General features: G+C 40.6%; 1 protein-coding gene across 1 annotated transcript in view; it reads left to right on the top strand.

Moving 5' to 3' along the window:
- The window catches only part of POT1 (protection of telomeres 1), a 160012-nt gene extending 148397 nt beyond the window's left edge, over positions 1–11615 (top strand). The window contains exons 18-20 of the mRNA XM_067564316.1: positions 4749–4840; positions 6766–6871; positions 10982–11615. Coding sequence (XP_067420417.1) covers positions 4749–4840; positions 6766–6871; positions 10982–11094 — 311 coding nt within the window. The 3' untranslated portion in view covers positions 11095–11615. The remainder of the gene's footprint in view (positions 1–4748; positions 4841–6765; positions 6872–10981) is intronic.
- Positions 11616–12253: the final 638 nt, after the last annotated feature.

Genomic DNA, 12253 nt, shown 5'->3' with positions numbered 1-12253 from the left:
GTTCGCCCGCACCGAGGCGGCGCGGAACCCGGTCGCCGGAGGAAGACCTGGCAGTGCAGGGTTGGTGGTGTAGAACCCGGTTGCCGGAGTCTGGCTCGGCATCGAGGAGTTCATGACGGTGCCGACCTCAGTCACCGAAGGTGTCTGCAGGGCTGCAAGGTAAGCGGCAATGGAAATCATTGGTACCGAGACGATGCTCCGGTACCTCTAGCTCTTCGGAGCACACCCCCGCTTGTCGGCACCACTCGCACCAACAGAGGCAGTCCTCATCGTCCTCCAGGTCGGAGGCATCAAGAGGGCAGTCCCCGGCACGGAAGTGTGCCTGGGACCAAGGACGAACACGGCACTGCCGGTCCAGGGCCTCAGACCATGACGATGACTAAGGGTCTCCCAGGGGGACAGTCGTCAGGCGGGCTGATGCCTCCACAAAGCATCACAGCCTGTGTCGCGGTCAGCCCTACGCAACAATGGCCTTATTGGGCCCCATGGGGTACTCAGGTGGGCTGGGGCCACAATCCATTATGTCGTCAGGGGTGCAGTCCGTGCCTCCGGCACAAGAGAAGGCCCATAGGCACCACTCCTCGAACGAGGAGTCGGACCCCTGGAGGGAACCTCAGCGGGTACTGCCCTTCGCCAGGACGGGGTGCACCCGCAGGTTGCACCTCTGCAGTCCACTTCTTCCTCACCTGACGAGGCAGTCTCCCAGGACCACTTGGCACCACTGGAGGATTTCAGGGTGCACCAGGACCTGTTCAAGAAGGTGGCCTCCAACTTGGGGCTGGAGGTGAAGGAGTTAGAAGAGGCCGAAGATAGCCTCTTTAATTTGCTGGCGGCGGCTGCTCCAGCGCAAGTGGCCCTCCCAGTCCATGAAAGAGTCCTTAAGATTGTAAAGACCTTGTGGCAAACCCCTTCCTCGGTCGCCCCTACATCAAAGGTGGCTGAGAAGAAATATTACGTCACGGCTGAGAGGTTTGAGTACTTGTTCACTCACCCCGCCCTGGGAACCCTGGTAGTAGAGGCGGCTAATCAGAGAGACATGCAAGGTCAGCCAGGCTCAACTCCCAAGAACAAGTACAGTAAGAAGCTGGACTTGTTTGGGGGAAAGATTTATTCCACGGCAAGCCTGCAGTTCAGGATTGCCAACCATCAGGTCCTCCTGGGCAGATATAATTTATGCATTCCCACCCATCCCCATGATATCCAAAACCATACACAAAATACGCAAAGACAAAGTGAAGATGTTAGTGATAGCACCAGCATGGCACAGACAAATGTGCTTTACTTACCTGACACAAATGTCAATTCACACACCAATCTCTCTCCCATTATTCGATGATCTCCTCTCCCAAGACAAAGGACACATCGTCCATCCACATCTGAAGAAATTACATCTCTCAGCATGGCTCCTAACTGGTTCCGACAAACTGAATTACAATGTTCACAACCAATAAGGCATATTTTTCTGAATAGCAGAAAACGTGCCACAAGGAAAACTTACCTTCAAAAATGACATAGATTTTTCTTAGTGTCAACAGAGGCAGATCAACACAATAGAAGCACCAATCTCTCTTATATTGGACTATCTCTTGGAATTAAAAAAAAGCAGGATTATCAATTAACTCATTTAAAGTACACCTTGCTGTTATTACCACCTTCCACAATCTCATAGATGATTCTGCAGTCTTCGCACATGCAATTGTGAAACATTTCATGACTGGTATACAAAATGTGTACCCAGACATACATCCGTCCACAATACCTTGGGACCTCAATTTAGTACTAAGGACAATCATCAAGCCACCATTTGAGCTTTAGCGACTTGTTCCTTGATGCACATGTCGATGAAGGTATCATTTCTAGTGGCAATCACATCGGCACTACGTGTGAGCTCAGAGCACTTCTGGCCCACCCACCGTATACAATATTTCATAAGGATAAGGTGAAACTATGACCTCATCTGAAATTCCTCCCCAAAGTAACATCAGCATTCCACCTTAACCAAAACATTCATTACCTACATTTTATCCGAAACCCCATGCTAACGCACAGGATGTGGCCCTCTCCATATGCTGGATGTCAGAGGAGACATTGCATTTTGTCAAGAAAGAACAAAAACATTCATGATATCTTCTAAACTTTTCATGTCAATTACAGAACGTTCCAAAGGCAGCACCATATCCACTCAAAGGCTATCAAAGTGGATTTCCAGCTGCATCCACACATGCTACACATAGTCAGGGGTAACACCACCCAAATGGTCAGGACACATTAAACCAGATCAATCTCTACATCCACAACCTTCCTACATAACATACCAATCACTGAAATATGCAAAGCAGCTGCCTGGGCTTCGTCCCACACTTTCATAAAACATTATGCAATCAATCAGGCATCAGGACATGATGTAGCAGTTGGACTTTCAGTACTCTCCTCCATTCAACCTAACAACTCCAAAGTTCCCTCCACCAGCTGAGGGCACTGCTCAAGAGTCATGTGGAGTGAAGCACCCACAGTGACACTACTCGAAGAAGAGAGGGTTACTCACCTTGTGCAATAACTGAGGTTCTTTGAGATGTGGGTGCTCCACTACTCACCCTTCTCTCTACTTCGGAGTCAAGGGTTACGGCTGTGCAGTAGAAAAGGAACACGGGGTTGGGTCATGCATGTTGAAAAGGGCGCCAGTGGCGCCACAAGACAGGGATGCGGCATGCACGACCAGGATGGACATCGCTGAAAAAAACTCCAATCAAGGACGCGAGGACGCACCAACACCTAGAGTGGAGCACCCACAGGGGCACTCAGTTTGAAGAACCTCGGTTACTGCACAAGGTGAGTAACCCTCTCATCACCATCCTCTTTTGTAACAGCCCTTAACATGTTTGAAGACTATTACCAGGTCCCTCCTCAGTATTCTTTTCTCAAAATTTACATGCCCAGTTTTTTTTAACCTTTCCTCATATCATATGTGAGGTTTTCTAAACGTTTTATCAGTTTTGTTGCTGTCTTCTGGGACTATCTCCAATTTGGCCACATCTTTCTTAAAGTGTGGCACCCAGAACTGGAATCAGTACTGTAGCTGAGTCTTACCAGGGCCTAAGAGAGCAGCATAATTACCTCTCATGTCTTATTACACATGACATTTCTGTTTATACACCCCAGAATGATATTCATCTTTTTCACAACTGCATCACGTTGGCTTATATTCAACTTGTGATTCATTTTACCTCCCTCCCCCAGATCCTTTTCTGCAGTGCTATTCTCTAGCCAGTTATTCCATTTTCTATCTGCGTTTTTTATTTTTTATTCCCAGATGTATTACTTTGCACTTGTCTGTACTAAATTTCATCTTGTTGATTTCTGACCAATTCTTCAATCTGTCAGGGTCATTTTTAATTCTAATCCTGTCCTCAAAAGTGCTAGCAACCCCTTCCAATTTCATATCATCCACAAATTTTATAAGCATACTTTCCACTCCATTAGCAAAGTCATTAATGAAAATATTAAATAGTACCAGACCTAGATAGACCCCTGCAGAACCCCACTAGCTTTCCAAAAGAATATCTAAAATATAAACCACACACAGATTCTCAGTTAAAGATAGTCAGGAGAGAGTACGTTTGGTAAATAGTTGCAATAACTATATATATTAGATACATAGTTTTGGATCTTTTTTGTTTGCACAATAATACAGTTGTTGATATCAGTAGGAGAATGTATCTAGCCATTAAATTTTCACAGTAAGTTTAGTTAATTTCAGAGTACCAGTCAGCCAGCTTTTTTATTTGATTGGAACTTGCCCAGGAATTTTAACTAACTCATATGGAATAAATTGTTTTCCCATAGATGATATATTTCACCATATATATTACAGGATGTTAGTTTAGAATATTATCCTGTTATCATTGAACCAAAGGCAAAACTCCACTGATTTCAGTGGAAGTAAGATCAGGTGGTAAGAGATCCCACCATACAATCAAGTGTGAGGATGTATGCAAATATTTTCAACATTTTTACTAAAGAGAAGAGAGGTACTTTGGAGCATTTTCTGTATTTTTCTAAACTCATGAGCACAACTGAATTTCCATAATAATGTGGTACTCTGTACATAAATCTTTCTTTCTCATTTTACCTGTAACAGCAAATGTTTTTAATTAGTGTATAACATTGTCATGAAACATATGTTACGAGTAGACCTATGTGAATATTTTTGTGAAAATACATTTTTCACTGAAAAAAATGCAGATTTGATTCAACCAAAACAATTAGCAAATTCAGGTAGATCTTAGTGAATTGTTTTTATTTGGGGGTGAGGAGAGGCGGAAAAAAACAACTTTTTATTTCAGAAATGCATTTTGTTATGGAATTTCCCTCAATTTTATATATATATAAAATAAAAAACTTGAAATCAAAACAAAAGTTCTAGTTTTAGGTTGAAGAAACATTTCCAGTGTTTGCTAAAATAAATAAATAAATAAAAAAAAAAAAGGAAAATGTTTTGCTTCAGGTCAACCTGAAAAGATTTGTTGTTTATTTTTCACTTTGCTCTTGAACTGAAAAAATCTGTTATTCACACAGCTCTAATTATAAATCCATAGCCTCCACCCTTCCACGGTATCTAATTATATCTTAAAATTATAAATTTACAATAAGTCACATCATTAAAAGCAGGTCTATTTCAGTTACCTTGTGTTGTGATAATTTTGTCTTGAATATTCAATACTTAAAGCGAAATATTTTTCCCACACTAGTTTTGGGTATTGAGCCACTCCAGTATGTCTTTGTTATGAAGTTTACACTTGATGATGGCACAGGATCATTGGATGCATACCTCTTTGATTACGTGAGTAAATAGATGACGGTTCTTGTTAAATCTGGTCTCAGAGATGCATGCATGTGTATATGAATTTGTTTATTCTCTTTGTCATGTGCAGTGTTTTAAAACAAAGTATTATAATGCATGTGCAAATTATTAGCACTATCCATTGGTGAAAATGCTGTTTAATCAATACCAGATAAAGATAAAATGGGAGAAAAATGCATGTTCAAGTCTTAGAATGTACTGAAGAGAGGGACTGGGTTAGTGGTGTAGAGCACTCTGTATTTCCACAAAGTCTCTGGCTGAGCTGCTCTCTGTCATGCTGTTAAATCATCCCATCTGATTGCTTTGGATGTGATGATTCAGAGTCATTGAGAATGGCTATTCTGTTGGGTTATTTCAGGATTTTACGATTACTCTGACAATTCTGGTTCTTTACCGGGTAGATTCCAGCCAAAGCCACATAACTATCCATCCTCTAAATCTAGTTTTTTGATCCAGACGTTTGGGTAATGGAGGTTCTTGCTTGTCATGGACTCACTAATGCCTTCTAGGTTGTATTCATCTAGCCTCCAAATAAATGTCAGTCCCTGCCCCAGAAAGCTTACTGTTTGCCTTACCTAGACACTTGGTCTCCACATTTACCATAAGATGATACATTTACTCTCGGTGACTTTACACACATTACTTAACATGTCTCCTTTTCCCAATTTTCTAAAATAGGAATTATATTGGTCTGCCCGTGGGAATATGAGGGATTAACTACATGATTCTGAAGTGCTATGTAAATACAAAGTATTATTTTTCATATGCACAGATGTATTACTTTGTGGTGTGATCAATTAATGGAAGATCCTATTTCATATATTCTTGATGGCAGAGTTAAATTTGTTGTGAGAACTCTGCATTTCCTAGATTTTGTGTAGCGTAGCCCTTGTGTTTCATTTATTTGGTTGTTTGCATGCAATAGACATTTATTTTGGTTGTCCTCTTGGTTATTGCATACCTGCTAATAATTTCAGGTAGGAATGAATGAAGATGAATAGATTTCTATAATAGTAGGGGAAATGTCTTCCCATTTCTTTAACGTATTCTGTATAACAGGTAAAAGGCTTTTCTTTAGGAATATGAAGGCCTTTCTCTGCAAAGGAAGCTAAAGCCCAGCAATCCTCACTTTTTTCTCATTCCTTTCTGCTGCTCCTTTCCGCTTCTTTGAAAGCTGTTCTTTAGAAACTAATGTGGGGGAGCTGCTGAGTGCTACAACAGGGCTGCAGGAGGAAAAGTTCGCTTTTGAAGTGTCACCCACACTTCTCAAAGGGAAACTGCCACTTTCCTCTGCCTATACTAAGGTGCTCCAGCAGCGCTTGAGAAGAAGCCAGGCTGCTTTGAAGTGTAACTTTAAACTAGCTCCCAGTCAGATTTCTATAGTAATGCTCCCAGTTCATTTTCTTAACCTGATAGTCTGTGTTAAAGGAGCTGGAGAGAAGAATCTGTAAAAATTATGAGATGGTGGCAGGAAGGACTTGGGAGGTAAGAAGGAGTAATGTTAAACCATCCCTTTCTGACCCTTCCTCCACCTTTTGGTCATTTTTCATTAGACTTCTAGTATAAAAATTAAACTGGCGGGAAAGTATTCCCACTTCAGTTCCTGTAAGAAAAAGTGTGAGTTGAAAATCTCTCTTGCTATATGAGAGGGCAGCTAGGCTCTGGGGAGAGAGAGAGAGAAAGAGAGATTCCAGATTGGCCAAGAAATGTCAGGGGAAGGGAAGCAAATTTATCTAGATCATTTTGAAAACACTGAGCTGAATATATTGCTCCCTTTTGTCATTTTAGTCTCTTCATAAGATTCAAGTGCCTACTAAAATGTCTGGAGAATTCAAAACTGTGACTAATGACACTTGATTTCTTTTTCTTTTTTTTTTTTCCTCAAACCTTTTCACTTTTCTCAGGAAAAGTTTTTCCAGATTCCTGCCTCCGAAATCCTAACCAGTAATCTTCTTCAGGAGAAGATGGAAATGATCATGAGTATATTTTGTCCTCCAGGAAAAAAACTAGGTCAGCTGTCACTTCTTGTAATCTACTACTATAAACGTAAAGTTAAACCCAATGCACCATTCATTTATTATAAATATTTGATGAAAGGACAGACAAAATTCAATACTACAAAAATACAGAATTGTAAGAAAATTGTTAGTTGCTTTTGTTTAGTGTAATGTGTTTTGGTTTATCCTTTTTAAAAGAAGGGCCTTTTGAAAGAGGAGAGTAATAATTCAGTCCCTATAAGGACATGTGTAATAGGGGTGTGCAGCTGTTCACTCGCGCTGCTATAGATTCAGTTTTATATGTATACATGCATGTCCAGGCAGGGATAGACATGTAATTCGCATTCACATGTAAGTTAACCAAAACACCTTAAAATGTCACCATAGCGTAGTGACAACTGATAGAGAATTCAGTCTGAGCCCCTCATTTTAGACCAGATTCTTCCATTGAGTCCATACACACAGTTGGAGCGTCCTTTCCTGCAGGAAACCTCTGTGAAAAGTGACTCAGGGTAAGGAAATCTCCATGAAGAGCCCATCACAGAGTTCCTCTTGAGCATTTCATCTGGCGGACCATAGTGGAAGATTCTGCTTGGCTGTCTGCAAAGAGCTGTTTGTCACTGCCATAGGTCTGACCCTCAGAAGCCTGCTTCCTCACAGTGCAAGTCTAAAGCATCCAGGCACCCTTGTGCCTGGGGACCTTCTCCCACCCAGTGCAGAGGGTGTTCCATGGAATAGAAAATATGTCCCTAGGCTGCATTATCTTCTCCAAATTTAATCCTTTGGTGAGAACAGAAGGTGAATGATGATACAAGTCCCACTCTGCTGCCTCCTCCCCCCAGGTGGCTTTCTCTACCAGCGTGAGGCCTCCATGGGGGAAAAGGGTTTCTCAGTGGAGACTCAGCAACTCTTTCTGTGCATAAGAGAGTGGCATGATTCCCGCCCTCCACACGCACAAAAACATAACTTTCTCTGAAATTGAGTGGAGCCCTGGCAGAGTGCATCAAAGGGCAGAATTTAGTCAATGGTCCTTATTTCAACATATTGTGCTCTAGTTACAATGTGTTTTGAAACCCCTGCAATATGATGATGCATCAGGATGAGTTGAAATTTTGATTCTGAATTTTCTCTCCTTGGTCAGAGCCTTGCCATTTATTCATCATCAGAAAACTGAAGTTATTTAAATGGTTTCCTATTTTAATTTCCTCTTTAATAAGAAGTATGAAAGGGGGAAAGGCCAGCAAAACCCATGTTTTAATTGTTACCTTCTGTTTTGTCTCTAAGCACTTCCAATTCAATCCAGAACTAAATGCTTTGAGCCTCCTCAGAATGCAGTGAGATTTCCAGAAGGATTGTGACTGAAACCGTGGCTTTGAAAGCCTTACTAATACTAATCATTGACAGGATGGAGCTGCAATTGTTAATCCATAGTTTGGAGGAAGTGCTAAAAATCTACCTGACAAAATAGTTAAAGATGTTCAGTAACAACTTCTTAAAACCCATACCATAGCTCTTTATTATTCTAAAGGCCCAGAAATCTCCATTGATATTGAGTGTGCACTAGCATTTTTCTTAAAATCTACCATCATTACTCTACCAATGGTGCAGCATCCCTGATTCTAACAATGTGAGGGTGCCCTCATCTAGGCTTGTCTCTGGAATTTTTACCATCATATTATCTCGGGCTGATGTGAGCAGGTTTAATGGTAAATATGCCAGCAATAAGTCTGCACTGGGGCTCCCACCATTGCTGTCACTGTTGAAGCTGCAGTGGAGGGAAGCTTAAAGTAAAATGACATTGTAGATGAAATCAGAAACTCTCACTCACATAGACTTGAACAGATAATTTATGCAAAACACAGTGTGTCAGATTGTGTTGTCCATCCGTCCCCATCCCCTGTGTAATGAGTTTTGAGAGGGGACTTTTTACAGAGAGATCTTTGTAAGGAATCCTTCACAGTAATTATTCACCATTCTCCAGCTGAGGGACTAGAGTTTGTTCCTTGATAGGTGGCATCATGGAAAAGCCATTCCCCAAACCAGCAGTTCCCTGGGATCCACAGGAGGTCAGGACGATTCACACAGACGGTCTTGTAAACCTGAAGTAACTCTGATCCCTGGAACCATTCTCCCTTGCAGTTCCATTGGACGTGTGCTACCAGGGATTCTCCTTTGGCCATGTGGGTCCTAGGAACCTTAGAGTAGCTCATAAAGCTTAGGGCTGTATTAACTTTTTAGCTAATTTCCATGATGCTGAGGCAAAGATGGAAGATGAGGTGCATTCCCCTCCACTCACCCTGATTCTAGCCCCACCCCTCTATGTCACAGGGTACTCCCTCAGCTACCCAGTGTGTTGTGCTGCCTTGTCCGCTTCCATCACCTCACTGTCATAAACATGTCCAGACTGTTTCCTGGTCACTACATCTACCTTTTATTTCACAGTTCTTTGGCAAATGGAACAAAACACAGACATATTGCAGAAGGGTTTTCCGCACACCTTCTTGCTTTCACACAGCTCACCCTCTGAGCTCCTGGCCCTTGCTTCCTGTTCTTCTTATTTACTGCTAATTGTATTGTTAGGCCAGCAGTCACCACCCCAGATGTTTGTAATGCCCCAACAGGAAGTATTTAATTGCTCCCAGCTGAGTGTGCAGCCTTTGCTGGGCTTCAGTAATGTCAGTAATCAGGATGCTGCTGCTAGTACACTCTGAGGAGCATGAGCCATGCCAGGGTATGTCTACACAGCAGTGGCACACCTCATAGGGTCCTAAAGTCTGGATGCCAGCCTTAGCCCAGAAGTTAACACAGTAATCAAACAGCCCCACAGCCTGAGCCCTGCGATCCCAAATTGGCTGACAGGGCCAGCCATGGGTGTCTAGTTGCTGTATAGACAGAGCCCCCTTCCACAAAAAGAAATCTGCCCATGGAGGACTCCTCAGCATGCAAATCTGAGGAGGTAAATCAGGCCAGTATATTTGGCTAATCATTTTCTGTTTTACCTGTGCTGCTGTTTCAGAGTTCTGTTTTGAATATTTTTGTGGGTCATAGCTGAGGCTTTCCTAGTTGAACCTCCAATAGAGTCATATCTTCTTGTTTGTGACATCCTGTTGTATTGGAAATAAATGTGATGTCACAAATTCAGCATAGCAGTTCCACTGTATGATCAAGCAGGAAAATAAGATTTATGAAAACAATAAAGCCCTGAGTGGGATGTATTTAAGAAGTAGTAAATATGTCAGGTGGAACTATTAAAAAAAAAATGGGACAAGTAATTTTTTTCCTTGAAGACTTTTAAAAGTTCCAAAATCAGAAAACCTCTCTTTAAGGGCCAAAGCCAAACAGCTGTGATGGGAGAGTGAAGTGGATTCTTTTCTAATTCACACCTGAGAAAGAGCAGAAGTTAAATTTCACATGCAGAATTTTGATTTTAATGCTGGGATTTGCCTGCAAGAACAGACCTTGATTTTCAAGTTCCAGGCTTCAGGTTGCACGATTGGAGATTGGTGAAAAAATCCTGTTTATGCTAATAAATGGAGCAGAGGTGTTCCATTTGCCATTCAGACAATAAATATGGACCCCGCATTGCCAGTTTTAATCATTTTTCAGAGTAGAAAAGCACTTCATACCAAAGCCATATTTGAATTGTTAGGGTTGCAAAAAGCTGTTTTAAACAACTCCTTACTCACCAAAATAAATATTCTCTGTGGTAATCCACATCCTTTGGTAGAGGGCATCGGGAGAATAAATTTAGAATTCAACTAGCGATTGACTAAACATTTGCCTTGAGAAACAACTAATGTTTGTGTGGTATAAATATATAAATAACACCCAGGAGCATGTAATGAAGAGTTGATTTTCTCATTGCAGTGTATTAGTCAATATGATATTTGTTATGGCAGAGCTTTTCTTTGAGTGGTAAAGTTTCGATGAATGTCCATTTTAATAGCTGCAAAAGCTTTCCTAGGCACAAATGTTGAAACTTCAAAATCAGTTTTCAGATTTCCTTCTAGTTAGCCGAATTATGTGTTAGTGTTACTACTTAAAAGCTGTGTTAAAGTTCCACTTCTCTTATAAAAGTTGGAAATACATATTAAAAACGTGTCAATTTGTTTTTGATTTGTAGATGACTTGCCATGGTTGGAATGCTTGATCAGGTCCTATAATGTCAGAAATGGAATGGAACAGCAAGTTTGCTATCAAATTTTTGACACAATGGTTGCCGAAGATGTTGTCTAGTGCTATGTACTGCAATTTAAGAAACATACAATTTATCAACATTATCGAAACAAAAAAGTTTTTAATTTATAAACACCATAAAAGGTTTTGTATAACGTTTACTGTATTGTGTTCTGTGCTGAGAAATATTAATCAGGAAAGCAAATGCCTTTTTCTGCATCCCGCTTTTGCATGAAGGTTATAACTCAAGTTCCTGAATTTAAATTAATTGGACATATGCAAGGATGTATTACTTGCCCTAGGCCCAAACCTGTGAGTCAAGTAGTAGACGAGGTGCTCAGCACTTCACAGGATTGGTCACTGCATGTTTGAGACTTTTAACAGTGGGTTAATATCCCAATATTCCAAGCTATTACACCATGGAAAATTATCGGTAATGTTACTGAACTCTGCTATGGCCTACCGAGTCAAATTTAAAGATATTGTAAAATGTAAACATGTTTTGTAATGTATGAAGAACCATCAATGTGGTTATGCTTTATTTACTGAAATTAATACAAAAGAGTAAGTGATTGAACACAGCAGTGGAAACATGACTCTTCTATTAACTTGGATTCCTTCGCTTTATTCTGTACAAATCTATTTCAGCGTCATAAAAAACCATAGATTTTTCCTTGCTTTAATTTCTCGCTGATATATAGATCATAAGGAGCTCTTCCTGCAGTCCTTATGCATGCAAGTAGTGTCATTGACCTCAGTGGGGATATTTGCATAAGTAAGAATTACTCATCTGATAAAGAGTCATAAAGTCAGGCCATAAAAGCCAGGATTTTCAAATATTTTAATAATAGTTTTAATAATTTTACAATATTAAAATGAATACTAATATTAATTAGATTATAAGAATGGTAAAGTATGACATATTTGGGACCATCACATAGTCCTCCTTTAAATTGTGTATGTATTTTCAGAGGTTCTTGCACATGGTTTGCCTAAACTTAGCGTCCGATTATACTGTCTCCGATTGCTTTTCTCTGTTGTATAATTGGATTGGATGACTAAATTTAGAGACAGCATTTTCAGGCCAGTGAGTGACTTAATTTACTATCAGAGTGGAAAACATTTATTGTGTGGTTTTATCTTGCATTCTAAAGTATTTGCCCCAAATTGAGACTCATTTGCTAGAGAATAATTTTAATTTAATGTAAAAATTCTCATT

This window comes from Emydura macquarii, unplaced genomic scaffold (genome assembly GCF_026122565.2).
Source record: "Emydura macquarii macquarii isolate MOO-44397 ecotype Brisbane River unplaced genomic scaffold, CSIRO-AGI_Emac_v2 contig_2636, whole genome shotgun sequence".
Classification (NCBI taxonomy): Eukaryota; Metazoa; Chordata; order Testudines; family Chelidae; genus Emydura; species Emydura macquarii.
The sequence above is the reverse complement of the archived record's forward strand: the minus strand, read 5'-3'. Positions and strand labels throughout refer to the sequence as shown.